The sequence below is a fragment of the Plutella xylostella genome, chromosome 5 (assembly GCF_932276165.1).
Source record: "Plutella xylostella chromosome 5, ilPluXylo3.1, whole genome shotgun sequence".
In the NCBI taxonomy this organism is placed as follows: Eukaryota; Metazoa; Arthropoda; class Insecta; order Lepidoptera; family Plutellidae; genus Plutella; species Plutella xylostella.
The window spans coordinates 2665165-2691745 of record NC_063985.1 but is presented as its reverse complement, the minus strand read 5'-3'; the positions used below and the strand labels follow the sequence as shown (position 1 = coordinate 2691745).

Here is a 26581-nt window from a genome sequence, read left to right as displayed (position 1 = left end):
AATAGTTTATTTCTTTCTACAAATTCAGTAACAAAGTAGTGACCAGAGCCTCACTTGTAAGTTAAAAGAAATCTGTGCCAGTGGGGCCCCGTGGAGAAGGTCCGTGGAGGCGGAAATGATGAGAGCAGGTGTATCGTGGGCCCAAGTGAAGGAGGTGGCTCAAGATAGGGAAGCCTGGCGAATAATTTCTGTAGCCCTAAGCTCCACAGGGGAGTAACAGGACTATAAGTAAGTAAGTATAACATCTACTTGCTTTTGCTTATTAAATTTCATGTGGATTGTCACAAAAAAAATTGCAAGCAGTGAAAGGCTGTTTGAGACACTGGCAGCGGAGGGGACAGAATATCGATTTATGAAACACACGAGATACAATACAATCCACTTCGGCGCTTTTTTCTTGTATTTTGGTTTGTTATCTGCATATTTGATGATGTTTTTTGCGTAAAAGGTAGAATATTTTCTATTCCAACTGGCAATACGGCAAATATGGCGGTTGGCAGCTTAAAGCTGGCAACCCCAATAATCAGTTTTGTCAATTTTTTTGTGCCGAGCACACGTTTCTGGCGTGTGTGGTAATTTGTGTTGAGGTGCCTACGGCTACACCCGTCCAAGTTTTATTCAATGTGTATGGCTGTGGCGGTAAGTGAAGCAATTTTATGATAATATCAATTCTCTTAAGTGTAGCGCTTCATAATTTCTTGTCAGGAGCAGCCCCTTTGTTCAATGCCCGATGTTACCTACCTACGCGCACGTCACTTTTAGCCACGGTAAAGCGATATGAAATTCCACTTTTTATGTCGATATCATTTATAAATAACTGGCGTAAAGTATGTATTTCATTAATATTATTCTAGTATTCTAACAGACCAACAGAATTGTTTAAATAGTATGTAGGTAGATTTCGATCGATTTTGTGCTCGCGTTACTTGGTATCTTCAGTAAAAATAAGGTCAGCAAGACAGTATTTTCAGCCTTTATGTTTAATTTACCACTATAAATACTTACCTAAAGTGTAAAGTAGTCGATTGGTTTCTAGCAAAACCAGGAAACTTTATGCGTTATTGGTTATTGAGCTGGCAATAGGTTAGGTAAATCCTGAGTAATTTTTGCTACCCGTGGTCTACAAACAACATTAATAGATCTAGGCATCACCTAAGACTATTCACTTACAGGAATCGGTAATTTTGCTTGTCAATTCCTAAACAAGAATAATCATAAGTTGATTGTGGATAAATCTTGGTAAATTTTCTATTGCTTGCTCTGTCACAACATTTTTGTGCTATTTCTAAGCCAATGAAATCTACATGATTTGTGATGATGCTTGTAATTCATGTAGGCACATAAGCTATTGTCTTTGATTGTACTTGATTCAAGACAAAGAAAAGCAATGACTTTTGATCTTATTAACCAATGTGTAGGTAGCTACCCAAGTACTTATACAATACTTGATAAGAACTATGGTATTTTGTCAATCATTATTCAAACTAAGATTACGTAGGTATATGAGGGGAAACATTATAATTATGTAGAGGTATGTTTCCAACAAATAAACTTGAATGAACTGTGGTGGCCTAATGGATAAGAGTTCAACTCTCAATCGAGTGGCCAAGTCTCCAAATCCTGGCATTTATGTACCAACAAAATATTTCAGTGCAATTACTTGCTCTTATGGAAAAAAAATATGAGGAAACTTGCACATCTAGATTTCTAGAAGCTACAGGAGCCCTAGAAGCTAACATTTTATGTATAACATTGTGGTAAATATACTTACCCAGAAATATATATCATTGTTGAGGATTGGAGAAAGACTTCAATGGTTGGTGTTCAAAACAATCCTCTGTAAATGTAAATTTATGGTAAAAAAAACCTAACATAAACATCCTAATCCTCCAGATGTTTTCTTGTTATTATTTCTACCTGCCTGCCCTTACATCCAACCTTATTTTTTTCTTAAAGCAGGTAGTTTATTTGGAAAAGAATGTTGCTATAATAATAATACTAGGATCAGACAGATCTATGCAGGATTTTCAGTAGGTATGGTGGTAAATAGTAGTAGTTTAAGACTGATTTAAATCTACCAAAATTTTACATTATTGGATTGACATAACTTAAAAGGGTTGTTAAATTTTTCATTTTTACTACGACCATAAATCCATTGAGATAACTTTAAATATAAAATTGTTGTATGTTCAGGCCATGGCCTTCCACAGGATAAAAAGTTGCATATTATATGTAGTACTCAGCTATCAATTTATTATTTGGTACCTACTGGTTGATGTAACCACACCATCTAATTGATTGTTATATCATACCTACTAAGTACCCACAATGCAAACCATTTCAAATATATTATTGTAAAAAACTTCATTGATTAACTGTTTATTAACCGGTAGCTGTAATTTAAATAGGTTTATTAATGAAATAAGTAATTTGCAATTTGATCACATTTCTTTAATGTGTTATCATTTATTTTTATTATATAACATACAATTAATAATTATGATTACCAAATAAAAGTAATTCATAAGTCAATAACATAATTAAAATCATCATTCATCAGTACTGTTTAATTTATGAAAAATATGCCAACTTTTCTGGCCATCCACTCACTCCATTGACTGTCTGCCTGAAAGCATTATCCTTGCAGTATCGTGCCCTATGACCATCTGGCAGGTTTTTTACCACTGCTCCTCCTCTGTTCGTTGGTTAAAACCATTATGCCACTATCATTGTCAAACTTAGAAGGGTCCATCCTACCATGAGAGAAATTGATAGAATTATTTCTATAATCTTAAAATAATAAAAAGCACTTCCTCAGTCACATAGGAACAGAACTCGTCTCTATTTTTGGTCGCTTGGTGTTGTGTCGTAGAAAACTTGGCTCCCTTATCACATCGCACTAATGTGAGTGTCCACAATAAAAGCGGCCGCGTAGCAACCGTTGACTTTCAGTAGTCTTTCGAGTATTAAGGCAAGGCAGTTCAGAGCCCTGGAAATCTATGGCTAGGGCGTCGGCCGGCCTTCGCGGGGGGTGTTGACCCTGCGCCGGCGCACCTACCGCCATCACGTCCGATCGTTCGCGAAACGTGAGGATCGCCACTCGCCACGTCCGCCATTTTGATTTTATTTTGGTTATCTACTTTTGCTTCGGCCAAAATATTTTCGTATCGCGACGCTACTGATATAATACCTACTTACATATCACATAAATGATTATGATTGTTATCTAAGAATTGAATCTTCTTGTGTTTAAATAAAAACATACTGGTGCGTTACTTCGTTTTTTATGTCGTTGGTCGGAGGAGGCCAGCATCAGCTATGTTGATGTCAACGAGTTAATGCAATACACAAATAATACACAAGAGCTAATATTCATATTGTCAAAGTCAATCATACTTAAAAAGCTTAAAATAGTCATCATCATCATCCTTGATCCAAGAGAGGCATTTCCCCGCAACAGGAATATCTTATCTATCTATTTAATTCAAATTCAAATGGTTTAATCGACGTAAAATTTTACAATTATTTGTCGATAGTCATCTACCACCATTTCACAAAGGCCCCGTCATTGAGAAGGAAAGAAATGGCGAAAGAAACTCCTCGAGCATCTTTTCAACTTTTTCCTTATAATCTATTACAATTTTTACTTATATCTAGTACCTACAATTTTACTTAAGTACCTATATCCATTTCATTTTTTCAATAGCCTTAGCTGAGGTGGACAAGACCACGCGTTTTTGTCGTTTAAATAATCATTTATACTATAGTAAGCTTTACTACATAATGTAGCTTTAACATAATTCTTAAATTTTTGCTCAGTAAGGTTTATTGCTTCATTTGATAATAATTTATTATAAAAACGTATACAGTTCCCCATGAATGATGTGTTTGTTTTCGAAAGTCTGAGTGTGGGGAAAAGCAACTTATTTTTGTTTCTGGTCTCAATACCGTGAGTGGCTCCTACTTTACTAAATGAATTTAAGTTTTTACGAACATACATAATATTTTCATAGATATATTGGCATGGAACAGTTAGTATACCTATTTCCTTAAACGTATCTCTTAATGAAATTCTAGACCCTAATACATATATGGCTCGAATTGCTCGTTTCTGCAGAACAAAGATTTGATTAATGTCAGCCGCTCGTCCCCACAATAGAATTCCGTAAGACATAACACTATGAAAATAACTAAAATACACAAGCCTGGCTGTATCTACATCTGTTAACTGTCTAATGGTTCTATTCTAACCGCATAAGCTGCAGAACTCAATCTACCGGCTATCCTCTCAATATGGGGTCCCCATTGCAACTTTGAGTCAATTGTAATACCCAGGAATACCGTTTCATTTACTAACTCTAGCTTATCGTTATTCAATGTCAAATATGTCTCTACTTGTCTTACATTAGGCAAAGTGAATTTAATACATTTTGTTTTCTTGGAGTTAAGAGCTAAATTATTTACAGTGAACCAATTAGCAACTATGGAAAGAGTACAGTTTGCATTGTCAAAATTGACTTCTTGTCGCTTCAACTTAAATATAAGTGAACAGGGTGTCCACTTTCTGGAAAGTCAGGGATAGTCAGGGAAAAGTCAGGGAAGCTCAAGGTGGTCATGGAAAGTCAGGGAAATTGATGGGCCACCTGGAAAGTCAGGGAAAAATGACTATTAAAGCATTTTTTTTTGCAAAATTGTAGTGCTTTCCTTTACTAGTTATTATTTTTATTCTACCATTTTCAGTCATAAAATAAAATCTCGTAAGCCAGATTCCAGACTCAGTTCATAGATTCTTAATTCAATTTCTTTCAAAAAAGTGTGACTCAGCTTGCCATTATGAACAACTTTTGTTTTAAGAATTTTAGGAGTTTGTGATGGAAAAATAAGTCCCCATATAACGTGTTTTTGTAGACGCGCTTTATCGGCGCTAATTTCATCGATCAATTCTCATACTTTTAGCCGGCAGCGGGAGCGCATGCAGAAGCGCTGCCTCCACGCGGCACCTAATGAAAAAATTTAAGGCGTCGCGCCAATACGAAAATATTTAATTTCGGGTTTGTTTTAATTAAATTACATACATTTATGCTCACGACTGTAATCCCCAAAAGGGGTAGTCAGCACTTTTCGCTGTATTTGTACTCACATAAAAGGTCGCAAGCCGTATTGCCGTTTTTGAATGAGTACAATCATACAATGCAGTGAAGTTGTCGGGTGAGTGGGAAACCCGACTGTCAGATGTTCTCAAGCTGCCCGAAGGCCTCTGAGGCTTTACGACTGCAGCCGAAGCAGTAACCGGGACCCACGGCTTAACGATCCGTCCGAAGCACGGAAGCGTCCAGAAAAGAACCACTTGAAATCCAGTGCCAGTTGTTGCTTAAAGTCAGTGATCAGTTACGATAACTGAAGCCAGCTCTACACGCTATATACAAAGCTAAACAAGCTTTATATATTGTGGTTTTGAAGACCCTTACATAACTATACCCCTGGCACTAGTACAAGTTTTATACACCAAATTATAAAGTTTATTTAATTTACCTGCATAAAATTCTCTTTTTCTGAAAAATAAAATGAGGAGGCGTACTTTCAAAGCACTCTGTACTAATCCTACCATCAATACGTGTGCTTTAAATAGTTCTAATTAACGTCTTTTGCAATAATAACCAAAATTTCAAAATTAAAATGTTTTTATGAAAATTAAAAAATATTTCTCTATTTTGCGAATTCAACAAAAGAATTACACGTTGTGGCAAAGTAAACGTATTTAAACTTTGTTGTACAAAAAATCAAGTAGGTACTTATTTATACTTCATTTATCATTGCTTTCTATGTACAGAATGTTGCAATAGGGGTAGGTGTACATAGCCGAAATGGGGTGACACAGGGGGTCACGCGAAACAACTTTTGTTCTACGAGATTTTGAAGTTCGCGATTATTTATATTGTTTTCTCAATAGTAAAACTTCACCTTGCTAACATAGTTTGTATGGAAACGAATTTAATGTTGTTCAAAATGACCTGCCTGAGTCAATATCGTCTCTTTCGGCTTAATATACACTTTTTACAGCCCCTTGTATAAATATTTTACGCAGTCGAAGTTTTTTTAATAAGGGTGAAGTGTGAACAGAAAACTTTAAAATCAAGCTTTTGTTTATTTTGATCTCTGGTCAGGGAAAAAATCTATAATGGTCAGGGAAAGTCAGGGAAAAGTCAGGGAATTTTTTGGAGCATTCTGAGTGGACACCCTGGTGAAGTATCATCAGCAAACAGTACTATCTCACATAATTTATCTACCAAAAACGGTAAATCGTTAACATATACAAGAAACAAGAATGGTCCTAAAATCGAGCCTTGGGGAACACCCATACTGACAGGACAGCCAGCCGAACGCACTCCATTTATGTCAACTAGTTGAGTTCTGTTGCTCAAGTATGATTCCAATAATGTAAGAGCTTTGCCAGTTAGCCCATAATATTTAAGTTTCATAAGTAGAGTGGCATGATCCACACAATCAAATGCTTAATAATAATCATCGTTTCATTTGAATAGTATTGAATCAGTAAGGCATATCTAAAATATTTTTTTTTAAATTAAGTCGCTTAAAACCTAATTGTTATCAACCGATAAAAAATATCGTATGTTCCAAACATAGGACGGTTGCGGTAGGACCTCGACCGGTTGTCTATCTATACGCACTATAGTTATACTACAAAAAAATACGCGAGCGGTTATTCAGCAAGGGTCGGGGTCGTTGCTCCATGCTCTTTAAGGATCCCGAGTTCGAACGAAGGGCGACGCGTGTCGTAGGGCTACTCTAGTTCCACAAACAACGAACGAACGAGAGCTGATATGCATTCGGTACGTTTAATGCAATGGCACAGAGTCCTTGTTTGTGTATAAGCGCTCCGAATTTCGTTTTTCATAAGCGGGAGTGATGCCCTTCGGCTTACGCATGCATCGCACTTTCTTGTCTCATTTTATGAAAATAAAAACTATTCAAGACTCGTTTGTAAGAATTGTAACTCACAAAAAGTTGTCATAATGTGGCTAGACCACCACTAATATTTTATTGGTTTATTTATAAGAATAGTGGAGATTAAACGTAGCTCCTATAATATCTGTATAACGTATCTGTAATTGAAAAGTTCACTCAATTACCGCGCAATTTGCTATTTGATATCGATGGATTTCAGTGATAAAACTTCAATACGAATTATAATTGATGACGGTCGGAACTGGGTATGCAGGTTACAGTGCCGGCCACAGAATTAGGACAAGCTGACCCAGCCTAGGTCACCGGTCGGTGCCGCCCAGACCTAGTTCTTGCTACTTGGTACCTAGTCATAATATGTAGGTACGGAACCTAAAATAGGTAACACACTTTAAATAAAATACCATACATTTATACTGTTGTGATTTCATTTCAAAAATATTCTGGTCCTGACCCAAATATCTACCTTCAAAGTTATAAATTGGGCTGTAAATGTCTTAACCTAAAATTGGATGCCAAGAACGGCTCCGTCTTTTAGGAACTTTACCCAGAAATAGAACAATTACGAGCTCCACTCGAGGTTTATATGAAATTCAAATGACGAATCAATATTGAGGCCTCCTTTCGCCGCTGAATAAACAGATTCCTTTCCACGAATAAGATTCATTGTTACGCAACATATCTAGAATTCTAGGTATTCTATTGTTTCCGGTGACGTCATTCCTGCGGTTCTGCGTCACCAATGGATGCATTATACAAAATCCTGATAAGGTGCTTTGATTGCAAAATCTTGAATAAACATTAATTCATTAAAGTTATTGATTGGACAGACAGCGTTCGTAGGAAAATAATTACTTTAGCTAGTTGTCCGTAATCGACAAATTGCTGATAAAAAATAAACAAAGCACCATCCATCACGCATATCAAAATTATTTATCGAGGCTTCAATGAAATTCAGTTTGATTTCTCAGAAACTGATAATAACGATATACCTAATGGGACTTCAGATAGCTGAAAAATCGGTAAAACTTTCTTATATATTCAGCTACAAGCTGTTTCCTTAATATTGAATGACTTTAAACGTCGACAGCAGGGAACTTTCCAGCTAGAAAGCGTGAGATTTATGTACCTATCTATATTATGTATCAGTAGATTTATGAGCAAAGTTCATCAATAAACGAGCACTCAACGTTATCTAGACATTGGACGTTGCGATACTCATGATTCTAGGTAGACCAGTGACTTGTTCACTATGACCTTAGATGATTGCGGCCCCTTGAACTTGAACGGGCTGATATTCCATTCTTCCGCGCACGGATGAAACGCTCGCCTCGGAAAGTGAAAGAGACAGTGCTAGCCGAAGACGCGGGGGTTATCCTGACGTGTTAGTGGACCCCGAAGGCGCGGCCTGGAGTCGATGACCGAGTATTGATCCCGCAATGTGGGTCGCGACCCGCTCCGCTGGTGCACTCCCGGTGCACCCCTCGTCCTGAACCTGAAATAGCGGTTCTAAAAAAAACACTACACCGACCCTTATAAACCTGTTACTACGTCTTCAAAAGCGGTGAATGTGAAGCCAACTTCGTGACAGAAACAAGTGCGAACACCAAAAAAGATCTCCCGTCTTCTACTCGTTGCACTTGCAATATCTGTATTTTAAATGCTTGCAAAACTTCGTCACTCAGCTCAGATTTCCTTTCGTTAGTGGGCGGTTGTGGATAAATCAGGTTATCCCGTTTCTCATCAGAACGTTATATTGGTTTTCGAATTGGTGCTCAGAAATTCATAGCTTTACTAAGCTGAATTTAAATTCTCCAGATTGCAAGGTAACATTGTAATGTGTCAGACAGTCGGTAGTTTGGCATCCGAATATTTGAAAACTTTGGTGGGCAGTTGCCAACTACCAAGATGTTGACTGGAGTCAACATGCTGCTGTCTCCCTCTGTCGCATGCTCTAGTATCTGTACTAGGGCATGCAATACCGTAATACCGGTTTTCGTAATACCGGTATCAGGGACAAAATTCACGCTTTTTTCAATACCGGTATTGAAAGTTAATACCGGTATTGAAGTAAAACCGGAATCGGACTTTTTAAGGCTATAATAAAGCGATTAAAATATAGTATTCCTATGTACTGTGAAAGCGCACTTGTTTCCAACCGTTTGATGCAGTTTTCGGCCGTTTGATATCTACTGTTTTCCATGCGTAAACGGACACTGGATGTAAAAATAATAATTTATTGCAAAATTTAAACTCTAATACTCAATTCTCGTAAAAATCTATTACAAAAAACTGAATTTCATTGCTTTTTCTCAATTTATTTTGACCTATACGACCTTTAATCACAATATATCCAATTTATTACAAGGATATCTAAAACCGGTATTAATACCGGGATCCCGGTATTGAGTTGCAATACCGGAACTCAATACCGGTATTGAAAATAGTTCCGGTATTGCATGCCCTAATCTGTACTTTGTTCTAGTACAAATGTACCTACCGGCAATTATGTAGAACAGAATTGCATATTGCATTACATTCTAGATTGTTTCCCGGAAACTGGTCTAAGTCGGTCTGGGCTGGGCCACACCGAAGCCACAGTGGCTTAAGTACTAAAATATTCTAATTGTTACATAGTTTCTGCGTTTCCTATTATAACCGTACAAAACCTACGGTTATTATGATAAGGATCTAAACGATTAAGGGAAGTCCAATTAAAGTTGGCTCGTGCCATCGACTAATGACAATATTAGTTTAGTCTAAATATACATTCCTCCAGTTCTACAATTAGTATAATGTTTACGACAGACAGTAATTTGTTTCCATTAGCATTCTAAAGGTTCGAGGATCATTACAGTATGGTACGACCTTCAGGCGGTACCGGCGACCGCGCTGAAAGTCAGGGTATGACAATTTCGTGATTTGTCGTACCGGCGGGTACCACGGGCCAAGACATACGCCGGGTAAATATTATTTGACAATGCTAAAAATAGAATACTTTTGGTTCCGTATGGAAAGGAGCTCATTGCATTTTGTGCTCTAAAAGAAGTAGCTTCTTGGGATTGGTTGTTCTGTTTCCAATGTCCGTTCTAAACATGTACATATAAAAGGATATTGAATTAACCAAATTAATACATGGTAAGCAAAACTGGTGCTTTAAACGTGTCAATGTTAATTTGCGTGTTTGTGTAGTGGCCTGCTGCCTCGTGATTGGTCGAGAGCGAGGGCCAGTACAGTGTATAGTGACGTATATACAATGTACATGTTGTTGTCGTGAAAGTAGATTTGCACTTGGTTCTCCCACCACAGCACTTGCAGTATGGAGAGGGATAATGCACGCTTGGTTTTTCACTTTCCAATTGATTTTCAATGACTGCATCTAATTGTGGCTCTTCGTCGTCGCTAAGAACAACAATTGTATCGTTCTCGAATTTGATTTACGTGGAAAATACCACGACTTATCACTACAATTCGGATTTATATCTCCAGTTAGGTACCTAATCTGACACCAAAATGAATTATTCCCATACTTATCTGTTTTTTTATCGGCAGCCGGTCGATTCTAGAAGGAATTCAGACGTCATCACATCAGTACGCTGAAAATAACTCTTCTTTGGGTTTGCAGCCGTTCGTTTTTATTTAAATAGATGTTCGTTTGACATTGCGGATGTTATTAACAAAGACAAAACGTAATAATCCAAATATTTACTTCAACGCGGGACTATTTGTCGAATGGCTTGCCAGTCTTGCCACACACGTTCCAATTAAGCAAATTGAATTTATTATGAAACAACTCGACTCTTGATTCCTACTAAGTATTTTTCTTTTTACCTGAAACTCCCGTTAATCCTATAAATTTTCCTCAGGAAAATATTGCGAAGTTAAAGCCATAGTTTCGATAAAAGCTTCCTTTCCTGCCAGTTTGTCAGCACGTGTTTCAGTTCGAACACAATAGGAAACTTTCAACTAAGTCTAAACACGTTTTACGTGGGACTTCGCCCTAGAAACAATGGCTCCATGAGAGAAGTAGAGTTATATGGTTGGCTACATTGTAGGTACTGCAGGCTAACACGTGCAGCGGTCACGTGACCCAACTATCGAGAAATCAGTTATGAACGTTCGTTAGTTAGCTATATGAAAAGTGAATTCATTTATTTGCCATCGCCTGGTACATGTTAAAGTGAACTGATTTGAAATTCGTTCAGATACTGCGTTTGTGTAAAGTATCTCTGCCAAAAGAGCTTTGGACGGCACTGCTAAAATATATAAATCTGCAAGCCCTAAATTGGCACGTGCACCAGCAGCAATAACCCTGAACAAAGTTACAACGTTTATAAAAGTGGTTTCAGAATACCTAGTGAAACTATACGTATAATATCACCGTGAAGCAATCTCGTTATCAGTTTTAATAAGCCTTAATGACCTGACATGTTATCCGGCCTCATAAAGCGTGTGTGGCACACAGCATTAACTGTTGCATTTAACACTCAAATTGCAACGCGAGTCGGCAACACTGCAGGCAGCGGTCCTATTTGGGCCACAGCGCTTTCGAGATCACCATCTATATTACAGACACCACTTATCTGCTTTATTTTCCGTCGTATTTAATTAAGTAACTGTCGCGAATGTTAAGGCATGATTGAAGTTGCAGTGGGCGATATTGTTCCGTCTAGATCTCAGTCTATCCTCCCTCTGTAGAGAATCCAATTTCGTGGGTGTGTTACATTTTCCTGTCTACTGGCTCCAACTAACGACTGCGTGGGCAGTAGTAGGTGACGTCTTTTGAAATGTATTTTTCTCTATGCCAAAGTGTCTTTAAACCAGTAAAACCTTATTTTTCAGCTACGGGGTTATTGAAAATACATAAAATCACTCTTTATTCACTCAGGATTTAGTATCATTAACTGATGGTATTTGACAATGATAATGATTGTAAATTCTTTTATTTTATTTTATTTTATTTTATTGGGAAAAGCAAACAATTGTACAATATATAGCACTTAAATAACAAAGATCAAATAAAATTAGGTAATTGTACAACCAGCACCGCTTTCCACAGTTAAATCATACACAATGAAATACTTAAGATACTGTTTTTGCTACAACAACAACATAAAAGAATACATCAAGGTTGTTTCATAAACACTGTTGACTAATTTATTATTAGGTAGGTACATCCTACATCCTCATTCAAACATATAAGCTAAACCACTGTTTATCCCATACGTCTAAATGAAAATGCAGGCTACTTGTTAGAAATAATGTTTAATATTGCCAACTTGTATCTACCAGGAGACAAATTAATTATGTCAACATCGAGGAAATCCTCGTTGTAGGAGTGCACTAGTCTATACAATGGAGCTCTCTTGCCTGCATTTGTTCTGCATAGGTTGGTCACAAACAATTGATGAGGATATTTGTCTCTGATGCGCTGGGAAGTACTGGGTATTCTATAGTATATATTGTTTGTGATGTAAGTACAATCAAATTTATTGTGCGTTACGTTGTAGAGAAGCATACAGTCCAAAAGAAGTCGTCGATCTTTCAAGGAAAGTAAAGAGTACTTAATAAGCGAGTTGTGGTATGAAATTCTGGAATTATGACATCTATAATTTACAGAACGAATGAACTTACGCTGCACCGATTCAATACATTCACTGTACTTATCATAGTAGGGGTTCCAGATGGGCGTGGCATATTCTAATTGAGACCTAATTAAGGATTTAAATAAACTTAGGTATGTAGTTGAGCGTTTAAAGTTATTGCATGTGCGCATTACAAAACCGTATAGCTGGAAGGCTTTATTAATAATATTGTTTATGTGTGCATCCAAGTTAAGCTTAGTGTCCAAAATTATGCCGAGATCCTTTATATCTGAAACCTTTTCAAGTGGAATGTTAAGTAAGCTGTAGGTATATTTTACTATATTTTTCTTCTTTGTAAAGGTTATAGTTTTACATTTAGGTATGCTAAGCTGTAATCTATTTTCAGTACAATAAGTAGACAAACGGTCAAGATCTTGTTGAATCAATAGTGAGTCCTGATCTGTATAAACCCTACGGTACATTTTATTTATTTGAGATATCAGGAGTTTTTACAGTGGTTATGCTATATGGTGTAGATAACTAATAAGGAATATATCTGTTCTTTGCAAAATATGGCTTGTTCCCATATAGGTTTTAGTGCTATTTAAAAAGCGTAGGCGGCCCATGGGTTTTCCTCATTTAATTTCGTACTATTTTTAGAATCTGAAGCGCTCGTCTGTCTTAAAATGAAATTGCAGCTGCGTCTCGAGTTTCTACCACATTAACATCATTTGCATCGTCCAGAGCACTTTTAACGATGTTTATTCTTTAATGACCGTCAGTGTCAACAGCCTCTGTCGAGACGTCTCCGATATCAGCCCGGCCTATAGCGCCATTAAATGGTCTGTTTGAATATTAGTGACAATGTTTGGTCTTGGAGCAGTTGCTATCTGCTTCTATTTCACCGCTTTTCTGTAAAGATTTTGAAAGTTGTAAACAATTGAGGAGCAGTTAGGGGGGTGGGCGGGTGTGACGCGTGGCGGCGGCGGCGGGGGCGGGGGCGGGGAAGCGGCGCCGGCTCGCCCGCAGTCCTCGCCTGACCACGATACAGCGCTGTATCGAGCCGTTGCGATGTGAACGCCTAACCTCCTCCACTGTCTGAAACGACAGCTTTTGTTGCGTGTGCACACAAGTTTTTTGTTATCGGCACCAGTTTATTAACTTTTCTGTTGGACAAAGTTTCCCCCCCATCCTAGCCCATGTGAGTAGAGTTGAAGTTATTTGTGTCATTGTTAACGGCTTCTGTGTCCCGCATTACTGACACATTTGGGACGGGGAAATACTTGTAGTGTTGGTCTTAATTTAGTAGCAGATAATATGATACGTACTTCAGAATTTATGAAGCTTCATTTATGGAATATAACATGGAAAAAAAATCATCGGTACAATAATAAATCTCAAAGAGTCCTTCACTTTCTTTGCTTCCATATTCGACTAATAGGTATTGAACTATCCTATCAATCAATCAATGTTTAAAGTGGCTCAAAATTCTCGATCCTCGTACACTGGTTATTATTAAAGAATATTCCATTCATCTTTAAATCTCTATATCAACAGGTGGTTACACAGAAGTGCTTAACATTAGAACCTGTCGACAGTGGTGAATACTGGCGACTTGTAGTACCTATAATTTGTTGTAATTATTCTAAATTCCTACCGCTATTTGCGGACGAGCCGCCATCATCGTGCAGTCAATGAGTCTAGAAAGCGTATAGGTAACCTTTGACGTCATGGGCAAACTCGCCAGTGTATTTAATTATTGTATGCTTCACTAATTGAAATTAATTACACACATTGCGATGGGTGCGGCTCATCCAACTGTTATTACCGTTTACATTATGATCTATCCCTGTGGATAGGCTGTTGCTATGCCAATTTCATCGAGTATCGTTAATGTAATTATTGGGGCATGTAGTATACAAATATCGACTAATTGTCTCGCTATCGCGTTTGAGTTGAACTTGGGTCTGTTGAAGCCATTAAGAGCCAAAATAATTAATATTGACTTTTCATGTATCACAAGTATTTTGGCATCAATGAAGGATACTATATGTATATTTTACCAGGCACCTAATTGGATTTATTGAATCAAGTCTTAAGCATCTTTAGACACTTCTATAAAACATTTTTTTAAACTTCACCGTGTTATTTAACGTTCAATAACTACATGACTTTCCAACTTTGTTTACTTTGTAGTTGAGGACAGCTCTTCATTTAAAACTTATCCAAAGAGATTAGCTCGAGCACCTACAACGATGTACTTGAAGGATATCTGCTATTTACTGTCCCTGTCCATGAATCGCTTTTTTGACCCTGACTTCATTATCAGCCAGACTCTGACTTCTATTGCTCCTCGGGATGTTAATTCACCTGGAATGGAACCTTTATGCATAAGTCCTAAACTATAGATAGTTCTTCTCTAGTGATCTTTCTTAGCTTTGATTATTTTCTGCCCTTGGTTTGCTGCTGCTTTAGCTTCTCCCGTAATCGCCAAATTCACAAAGTACTGTACCACTCTTTTGAATTCTGTTTGACCAATTGAAACAGCCATTTGTAAACTTGTTGCTAGCCAAGTCTGATTCATAGCCAGACACGATCCAATTTATTTTATATGACCCTTTAGTGAATAGTTGTGTAAACATATTTTAGTCTTCCGATTGCGTTACTGGTTTCCATGTCAGTGTATAGTATAAATTAGTTTCTATAAATAACATCCTTCCTAGAATAAGATACCACACCTAGGTTCTCTATTACCTAGCTGGCTAGCATTTCCTATTAGCCTACATCCAAGTGGAGCCCTCTACGAGCCTTAGTCACGCTACTTTGTCCCTTGCGGCATCGATTAATAATAATAATAATAATAAATAAATCTTTTATTAATCCCATAAAAAGTGCACAGTATACATGATACCCCAAACAACACAGTTGTTTCTCGGGGTTAATTAACGCTTCTTATTTACTTATGTACATTCACAAAATTTTATGTAGGTACTTATATCATGTTAACACTTATAGTACTTAGCAACACTAAGATTAAGATCTAAATTTGCAAAAAATGGTTTTTTAGCGCAGTGTTTCTAGCTCTGATTTTATTTGGCATAACATCTTTTGTTAAAGTTGACATCACATTAAATATTTTAGGCACAACATATTCTTTAGTTCGATTACCATATACATTATTAACTTTAGGTACAAACAACCGTCCCTCAGTTACTTTCCTCGTATTAATTTTGGATTTAGGTTTAGATTTAAAAGTGTCCTGCCAATACTCAGCCTTAGCAACTTCAAAGGAGTATTTTTTATCAACAGGTAGAATTTTACATTGTTTAAACAAACACGTGTATTGAGAGTACATATTGGAGAACATTGACTAACTGCGATATTGCAATTAATCTGAAACAAAACTTACATCACATCTCAACTGACGCAGGTAATCAGACTAATCAGCTTACTCTAGCTTGACAAAATGTAACGAAAGTTAGCCGTGATCCTTTTGTCGATACTTTTGATACAAGTGGTTCCGCTTGACCCCCTAGGTTCTATATCGCCACATTTTATCGGTTTATTTACACGGCAAAGTATTTCGATATTAATTAAGTTACGAAAGAATGTATTTAATTCATGACAGATTTAGATAAAATTCTATATCTACCTTAATCCCTTACCGCAATTATCCGTAAGCTTATATTTTACAAAGCGGTTGTTATCCACGTGTAAGCTTTATAATATGCTACGGTGTAATGTAGACTCATTATAGCTGACATTGCCGAGCTACAATCAAAACAAACACCATTGTTCTACGCTAATTGTAGATAATTGCATAGGTAATGTTTAGTCAACTCAGTCTTATTGTATCACTATGGGGTAGAATATCAATGGATGTAAAGTTAACACTTAAATCGTTAATACTTAATCTTCATACATTACAGTTGAAAAACGATCGTCTAGCGTTTAAGTTCGGCAGAAGGTTCAACAGATTCCCCAGCTGCAAAGTCAGCAGTGCAGGTTATCGACCCTCCGTCCGTAGTCGTCTCGACCTCGTACACATATTCTCTAAATTTTATGCTTTTTACCATAGTCTAGTTAGGTAGCTAGCTAGACCATTCCACTTTAAGGTTTTTAGGGTTCCGTAGCCAAAATGGCAAAAACGGAACCCTTATAGTTTCGTCATGTCCGTCTGTCCGTCTGTCCGTCTGTCCGTCTGTCACAGCCGATTTACTCGGAAACTATAAGTACTACAGTGATGAAATTTGATGGGAATATGTGTTGTATGAACCGCTACAAAAATATGACACTAAATAGTAAAAAAAAGAATTGGGGGTGGGGCCCCCCATACATGTAACTGAGGGATGAATTTTTTTTTTTCGATGTACATACCCGTGTGGGGTATCAATGGAAAGGTCTTTTAAAATGATATAAAGTTTTTTAAAAAACATTTTTCTTAAAGTGAACGGTTTTTGAGATATCAGCTCTCAAAGTCGTAAAAAGAATGTCCCCCCCCCTCTATTTTTATAACTACGGGGTATAAAATTCTAAAAAAAATAGAGGTGATGCATGCTAATTAACTCTTTCAACGATTTTTGGTTTAATCAAAGTATCTCTTATAGTTTTTGAGATAGGTTGATTTAACTGTAAATTATATTTGCTGCTACGGAACCCTTTGTGCGCGAGCCCGACTCGCACTTGGCCGGTTTTTCTTTAAGTTATATCGTATCATGATTTTACTCTCGGTCTTTGTTAGTTATTTAATAGTGTTTGGTTTATCTATTTCGTTTAAATCTTTAAAGTAAATATTAAAAGTAAGACTTGTCAGCTCACTCAGCAAGTTGGCAAGAAATTAAGTGTGGCTGGAGTTTGTCGACCGTCTCGTTTGTAAACGAAGCTCAGGTTGCAGAGGTTAACACAGGTTCAAACGATGTTTTACAGAGCTTGCTCATTTCTGGGGACATAATTGAATAAATTATTCAAGGCTATATAAAGGTGGCTTCAATTAAATACGTAATTGAGTTGTTTGACGACGTTGTTGCGCGATAAAGGTCCAATAGACGCGAGTGTTGACCTCGCTCTTGGCCATGTCGATGGTCTTGTTATAGCGAGCTCGCTAACACTGCGCATAACGAGAAGGAAGTATGTAAAAATATATTAGACCAATTCACACGTCTACTTTATTTTAAGAGCCATTAAATTCGTTACGCACCTAGTAATTGTTTTAACAGTTGACGAGCCTCTGTTATTAAACAAAGCGTTAATTATTATTGCACGGATTTCAGCGTCAAAAAAAAGATGTAGGAATTTTGGTTTAGAGGTTTTAGGTTTGACTCTTCATGAGACCGGATGCTAGTGTTATTTCGCTAGATTTAGCTGAAACAAACATGTGTGAGTTAGGCCGATTGATTTTCCTCAAGAGTCTGTAGTACTTTCGATCTCTGGAAGTCCGGCCCGTGATTACAGGCAGAAAGCCAAAGATAAACGTAAACACATGACGCGTCAGTAATTCCCACGCCCGTGTCCCGTTGCCAAAATCTGTTGCGTCGTCGACCTTTCGAGTCCCATTCCCGGCGAGCTCGTATCTCGTTGTCTTTCTCATTATTGCGCTTAAATTTTTGTTTTCGTGTTGATTCACCTCTTTTTGCGATTCAAGAATGATGCCAATATTGTGGATTCTGGGGACCGGACCGTTTACCGCTGCACAGTCCTCGCCGCGTACTCGGCTGTAGGCCACTTCGTGACGTTCTGCCATGATATTCAATTCTTCAGGAACATTATGATTAGCGCTTGAACATTTTACGTGCCAGTTCGTTATGTAAGTGGTGATAGCATCGGTTTGCGAGCGTCAATGCACGGCTCCGAAATGATAAGTGGGCGATGGGATATCGTTATCGGGTAAAAAGGTCGTCAATCATGTAATGCTACGTGTAATCGGATTATCTGTTATCAAAATTATTCTTTTGTGAAATAACTGCTACCAAGTTGAAAATCCTTTTTTACCTAGTCCGGTGAAGTAACGTGTTTGTCTCTTTGTCCACAGCTGGAGATCTCTTCTGTGGCGACATTGATGGAGTTCCGCTTGGACAGTGCGGAGTATTGCCAGGCCCAACACAAATAAACGCGCGGCGGAGCGAGGACCCATGCGGCCGGACACTCGGCACACGCACCCCGCGCGACTATCGAACTCACACCTACTGGTAATTATTAATCGTTCATCAGCTTCTTGTAAGCTACACACCCATACATTCTATTCGTATATGTATAACTCATTGACACCAACACAACGTCCATGATAAGAGACGAGTATGCCTAGGTTAGAATCCGGGACCGTCCACAGTTGGACCAGCTCTTTAAATACTAGATTTTATCAACCCATGCACCAACGAACCAATATCCATCAAACTTCAACAGTTTCACCCTTACTAGAAATACAGCAAAATTTTGGAGTATTAAAAGCTTTTTTACAGTAAATCGTCTGATATTGGGGATTCCGGCAAATAACGAACGTCTGGTTTGAAGTGCAGTCTCGCCATAGTCGCCATTGTTGTCTCACCCGTGTGCCGAGGGGCTCCAGTCCCAGCCATTCCAAATATTCATTTTGTTGAAAACTTTCGATGGAACATTTTAATTTTCCACTTTATGGTTACGATAAACTGAGTTTCATTGCTCAGCTGTCCAATAAAAACAGTCTGGAAACCATTAATCAATTGGGCCAGGGATCAGAAACAGATTTGGTAGAGAAAATATTATTGAAGAGTAACGAGCAAACTCGCTAAATAAACGTTTTCAGTTTGAGCCCAATATTTGCACAGACTATCAATTCGTTGGTATTTATAGTGATTTCGATAGGGTGTTTACCATGACAGTTATCGGCACATATTTGCGCAGTGTGCATGCAGATCTAATCGAAGCGCTAACTGATGACGTAGCTGCCTACGGCACGCCTTGGCACCGCCAGTGCCGCGCATACTCGCAGTATGGACACTCCTCACTCACATGACCCAAAACATCTCCACAAAAAATACACTCACATCTATTTATAAACCTTGCTTTTGTACAGTCTCTGTTCCGATCCCATTGCGAAAATACAACAACACAATGATGCCGCCAAACATAAATCTGCTCGACTCACACGAGTGTTCACGTAGTGTAATAAACTTTGTATTTTTGTTTCAGTTACCCTAAATTCGGAGCCCCCGGACGAACGGAGCATATCATTTAGTTGCCGAAGTGTTATAAACTTATGTTTTCCGCATAATTTTCTGTTAGTTCATTCCACATTTCAAGCTTGCGCGGAGCCGGTACCGTATGCGCTCGAGCGGTTGAAAGCGCTATCCATGCGGGTGGTTCTCTTTATATAATTGGACCTTTTCTAAATAAAAGTTTGGAATCTGCGGTGTGTTGTGTGGAAATAGAGTGACAATTTGTCTGTTGAAACATTGACGGACTGTTTACCTTTCGCGGACGCGAGTGGCCATAGAGCGAGTGTTTGGAAGTGTTGCGCGCGCGCAGTCTAGTCGTCCCCGAGTGAAGTGCGAGCCGCCATCATGAAGCAGAAGGACATCCGGCCGGCGCCGTCGCTCATCGAGTACAAGACCATGCGGTTCCTCATCACCGACCGCCCCTCGGACGTCACCATCCAGTCCTATCTCCAGGTAACATACTATTTACTGATCACCCTTATTTGTAATCGTACCACCATCGACCATTAGTAATCTACAATTATTATGCAACATCGGACGGATGTTTGACAGTGAAGCGATGCTGCGGATTATTGATTGCTTATGTCTCGTTCGCTCGTTGGTGTATAGGCAGGTGTTCACCTTAACTGTCCAAAAACGTTTGCTTTCTTCCTTTCCTTTGCACTATAAGCGTACTCCCTTGCAATACTAACATTGCTGCATTGTTGTTATAAAAGTTTTATGGGTACGAAAGATTTGATTTATCGTTGCTCATTGTAGTTAATATTCCTACCTGGTACGGACTGACGAAACAGAATATGCGGTACTGGTACTACCGCATATTTAAAGTTGATATTGTACCTACACTAACAAGTAGCCTTATTTTTTTTATATTTTGTTGTTTTAAACAAACGAAGGATACGGATCAGTCATGAATTCTTTTGTCATAGCGTTTGTTTATCTGTCAGAAAAAGGATCAGATTAGATAAAAGGAAGGGTCGAGAAATCTGTTCCCAAGTCCACGAAGATAAGATTGTTGAAGTAATCTGAATGCTTACCTAAATATGAAGACATTGAATATGCATAATTAAACATAATTTTGGAAAACATTATTTTTTACTGTGCGTAACTTTTTATAGTTTAAACCTGGTGATGTTATCAGCTTGATGATTCACTGAGATGTAGTTTGACCTACACTAAGCTATCATGAGTAAACACCTCTTATCAGTCAATGATGCATGCGTTGACCATTTCTGTGCACGATTTTTCCCTAGTGGGATAAAAAACTATAGGTACGTATAGTTACCATCTTTACTTATTGCCATCGTCTTAGTTAATAGGTATAATGAGGAATGATGTTTATGACATTTGATTTGATTCAAGCCTTATAATAGTACACCTTTTTTCACACACACACACACACACACACACTCACGCCTCACGCAAAAACCTGCGCCAGTAGCGCAATCATTCGCCCAAAAAAACTGCCAAAACAGTCGGTCTTTTTGCGATGCGACGTCACAACGTACAAGCCCATACCCCTTACTCCACAGGAGCTCCTCCCGTATTCCGTGCTCACCAGGTGCTGCAAAAATGCCTTCACACTTCTACCAATGTATTTTTTCTAAAACCACCCCTCTCCCCCACTCCACAGGAGCTGCGCAAGCACAACGTGTGCACGGTCGTGCGCGTGTGCGAGCCCAGCTACGACACGGCGCCGCTGACGGCCGAGGGCATCGAGGTGCGCGACCTGGCGTACGACGACGGCACGTTCCCGCCGCAGCACGTTGTCGACGAGTGGTTCGAGATCCTCCGAGACAAGTGAGTGATGTCACTATTGTAATCATCAATGAATGTTCGGCTAAACAGCTGATAAACCAGCTGTCGTAGTGGTACCATGAGGATTTCCACCTGGAATCTTCAAAAATCTTTGTGAGATATGTATTTGTACCCCAGAATTCTACATACATACAGTCCTGTTGTCATTACGCAATAGTAGAACCATGTAATAAAAAAACTGGCAAAAGGTTTGAATAGGATAGATTAGTGTTATAATGGCCAGAGAATGTAATAGATGAGGGAATTCTACGAGTGAAACATGCGTTTAGGGATACACTGGACCGAACCGAATATAGAAATAGTGTGGAAAAATCACTAGAATTATGTGCACAGCCGCCATAGCAGCGCGATAAAGACTTTAATTCGACATTCAATTTGCCTGAAAACAGAGTCCTAATTGAATTTACATCGCTAGAATTTGACCTTGTCTATAGTCCTTTATGTCCGATCTTTAATCGTCCGCTGCCGTTGTGACGAAGCTGAGAGCTTCATTGGTTGGAATTTCAATATCGTGAGCGACAAATAACTTTGCCTCCCACGTCATTCCATCGTAAATTGATACTAGCTACCTACTCTTGGGATCAATTTGATGCGAAGTTTGCTTCACGAAGTATATTTTTGCCATTTATAAACATAATTAGTCCCTAGTTGCAAATACCAACATGTTTTCATTGTTATTGTACCTACTAGCTATTTCTTTTGCTTTCCTTAAAGGGCATAAAGGCAGGATACAGACCTTATTGATTCTCCGCCTCATAACTATTGACTATGTCCGCACCACACAAGAAATCATCACAATAGGTTGCGGCCGACTTTCGCACTTATAACAAACCCTAACTCATTTGCAGTACCTAGGTATAGATAGTTTATCAACTCTTCAATGGACTGTAAACAAATTGAAAGGCATGCCCCTCATCACTTCCCAATTGGATGTCATCAAACAGTCATTAAAGTTACCCGTGCGCGCGCTGCGGTCGTAAGTCGTAACCACTTCCTGTAGACCACTTCTGTACTCGATCTGAAGTGACCGCCGCCATATCAAGGTTTCTATTACAGACTCGTTACCTTGCCTAGGACATTAGGTATTGTGCATATAGCTAGTTGTTTCCTAGCAAAATCTAGGCATGACCTTGTATGCGCTTTCCTTGATGAAATTATTATGTCTTTGAAATGCGGTACCCGTCGATGCATGGGTGTTGAAATAAACAAGTAAACTGTACGAATAGATTTTCTTATTATTTGTAGTCTTACTTTATTATTACTTACTATGTTAACTTATACAAATCTTAAGTATCTTTATCTGAAGTTTAATTTGCTCAATAAAGTAGTGATAATTTTATCACTATCGTAACATTTAACTATTGATAACAATTAATAATGAATAAGCTATGCGAATCTTCCTGATGGATGAAGATGATGTCCCAGTTTTAAAACCGCAAATCTGGTTAAGTCTTGGTTGCACACATGTGCCTGTTGCTTTAGTTACCAAGACTATTTACGTACCACACTCTATGGTTACACTATCAAGTTAATACGCAGTTTCCACATGCTCTCAAGTGCACAAGTACCTACAGCTGTGACTGACGCAAATAGCATCACTATCTACACCTACATTTACACCGTGACGCAAACTTGCAGGTACATGAATTATGTAGTTGAGTTGCAGTATCACGTCTCCATATTTTCAGTCTTGAGGTAAACAGTTTTCAATTTCTGCGGACTTTCTGCTCTTACAATCTTTTGCTATCGACGTGGTGATAATGCATGATTAGATAGTAATTTGTATTATTGATGAACAAGCTTAACTTTGATTATGATTATGCATATAGTTTGTGTTACGAAAGAAAGATGTTTATTCTGTGCACTGGACACATATCCAACACAAAAAACTTATAAAAATCCAAATAAATAACAATAACTTATCACATACAAAAACAAATAAGTACATATCTTTTTTTACTATAGGGCTGTGTTAGCGGTGGCATGTAAACCTTCGAAACTATACTTTCTTCATATCGCAAAATACATAAACTCTCTCTTGACTCTGTAACTTTCGCAATAATCGTGTGAAACTGGTTGAATTGACGGTAAAGGAACGTTTGAATCGGTATAAATTCGAGTTTATCGGACCTGATATCCCTAGGCGTGGTAATAACTTATATTAAATTACTTAGAAAGTTTAAAGCTATTAAGTACAGGTAGGTACTAGATAGGTCTATCTACATCTATAGGTTTATGTTATCATAATAACATAGATATTGCGGCCGTGGAAGCATAATTATTCTAGTCCTTGTATAAAATTGATCATGTAGGCGTTGAAGCATAATCATGATATTCATGATCCACAATATTGCACTGAGGTGGTGCAATAACACACATGACGTGCAGTCGTGATTTGAATTTGTTTACATTCATGGTCAGCCTATTGTCATGTCTGGCATGGTAGACCGAGCATCATAATTGCATGCTAAGGTTCCTAATAAAAATATACAATAAGAGTACTTCTGAATAAGTGTTATTGATAAAGTAAATGTTAGGCATATTGGCCAAGCTTATTCTCATTATTATTTATAGTCTCTTGTCTGTTTTGGAATTCTATTTTTTTTAAGTATTCGTCTTTACTGGTCGGTGACAAACAAAACAGCTGCAGCTGGTCTTACTATTGCTGAAAGGATCAATGACTCAGATTAGCCTGGGTCGCTGACTGTCTAGGCAACCCTGACGCATAGACGATACAGTGACAGCTGTTGATGATAGGTCCCCTCTTTTCAACCCCATTTAGTAGAGGCCCCATTGATGCGTTGCGTCGTCGCAGCTTAGTCGCTGCCATTTTTTTATATGAGGACGCAACGCACCAATGAGTCCTCGCTCTTATTTGCGCTTAGCAATACTTTCTGCGATTCCCATCTACTCCCCCCCACTAAACCATTCCTTTCTCTCTACCCCAGGGCCCAGAACAAGCCGGAGGCGGGCGTGGCGGTGCACTGCGTGGCGGGGCTGGGCCGCGCGCCGGTCATGGTCGCCATCGCGCTGATCGAGCTCGGCATGAAGTATGAGGAGGCCGTCGAGACTATTCGGGAGTGAGTATTGTGCTATTTTTTATTTCCAATTTGCAAATATGTATATATAACTGAAAGAGGCAGCCACGGTCCAAATAGTCTCTCGAAATACAAGACGCTTCTTTTAATGTGACCAATCGTGACTAAAAATCTATGATTCAGCCAGTCTACTAGAAAACAACTGCCCACGCGCTCCCTATACCCTAAAAATATGATGAAATATGCACGCTCTATTGCACCATTCCTGTATTTAACTGTAGCTTTAGTGGATCTCTATTTACTTAACCGATTCATAAATATTCATAATATTGCATTGCATAGTTTTTACACAAAAAAGATCCCCATCAACTACTACCTACTCTTATTTTAAATTTTACAACCGTAATATTGAAGTTCATAATTTACAATTAATTAATTATTTATTTCCGTCCTCTTCCAGCCAGCGCCGCGGGGCCATCAACTCCAAGCAGCTGTCGTACCTGGAGAAGTACCGGCCCAAGTCTCGCCTCAAGAAGAACGGACACAAGAACTCGTGCTGCGTGCAGTAGCGGCCGCGAACACCGTCCCGCCCCGACAGCGAATGTAGCTCTGCTTTCACACACACACTCACCCACGGAGCAAACGTACATGTAAACTAACGATAAGTTTTAAAACGTAGTCGCCCTTTAAACCACCCGAGCAATTTGGTTTCTTTTTTATGAGGACCGTATAGTAACCGAAATCTAGGTACTAACAGCAACATTCCCTTTGTTACTTTCGGGTAAAGGATCTGGTTATGATGACGGAAACCTCGGTTTTATTCATTTGACTTTGATAAAAATATCTCGAGTTTTTTCTATGATTCGGAAGCCTTATATTGCTATTGTATTGTTCAAAGTAAAGGTATATAACCCTTGTGCTGTATTGTGTATTAGAGGAACATGTAAAATAGAAGCGAGCCACAATTTGTGTTCATAGTTGAAACAGTTACTCGGGTATTTATATACTTAAAACATAATAAAATACAATATCCATAATAAATACAATGCAGTCAATGTCGAGCCTTGTATATTTATAATAAATTGCTTTCGATTCCTTTTTGTTTGTAATCAGTTGAAATATGAAATCATGTTTATAGAGTATTGTTTTCATTTGTATGCTATTATTAGTTTTAATGAATACAGACATAATAGTGGAATGTCTTAACGTTTTTGTGTTTCTTCAATCTGACATAAATATGTATCTTTATTGACGAATTAACCAATTTAAGTTACGGAACTTCACATAATAAAATATTGGTTTCTGTAACATTTGACTTATGTACTGAAGATGAAATAATTATAATAATATACTGTTCACACATTATGAATATTGAACTTGACTCACTTTAATGTTCCAATATAAAATAGCTCTTTGATATTATTTTTCTATTTCTAATTTTATGACGATTATCTAAGTTTGTGATCGTGTAAGGAGCAGTCACATTCATAAATAAAATGTTTATAAGCTACACATCATTCTTTATTTTCACCAAGCTGTAATCCCTTGTCTCGTAACAAAATTTTGAAGGAGCTACCTAGCGAAGGGATTTGCTCCTCTTAACAGTCTGAAAAGGTTTGGAGTAATTTGGACCATTGGATCAATTGGATGCTCGAGCGTTCACGGATGGTTCACGGAGACTATAACTATATTATACATCGAGTCACCCGCGTCCGCGTTCTGTATGTGGAAGTAAGATACATGGTAGATTAATTAGGCGCTCCACCCTCCCACCCATTGCTAGAGTCTAGTCGTTTATAGCTGTAACTGCCTGGTAATATACTAAGTCTATGGTAAATGGCAAACTGGCAAAAAAAACTACTAAACGGAAACGGATTTTTTTTACTTTCATTTATAACTCTTGCCGGAAAACGGAAACGGAAAATAATATTCCCTCGTCCTTTTTTATTTTCTACCTAATAAGTCC

General features: G+C 38.2%; 1 protein-coding gene across 2 annotated transcripts; it reads left to right on the top strand.

Moving 5' to 3' along the window:
- The first annotated feature begins 484 nt into the window (after positions 1-484).
- Positions 485-26127, top strand: LOC105391472 (PRL-1 phosphatase). 2 transcript variants are annotated; one of them, XM_011562955.3, is made up of 6 exons: positions 485-639; positions 18598-18754; positions 19734-20212; positions 21393-21559; positions 24526-24657; positions 25076-26127. In XM_011562955.3, exons 3-6 carry the CDS (start codon positions 20105-20107, stop codon positions 25182-25184), a joined length of 516 nt encoding a protein of 171 aa, XP_011561257.1. In that variant the 5' UTR covers positions 485-639; positions 18598-18754; positions 19734-20104; the 3' UTR covers positions 25185-26127. The 2 variants fall into 2 exon arrangements, with proteins under 2 accessions (XP_011561257.1, XP_011561264.1); XM_011562962.3 differs by lacking the exon at positions 485-639 and adding an exon at positions 13596-13770.
- Positions 26128-26581: the final 454 nt, after the last annotated feature.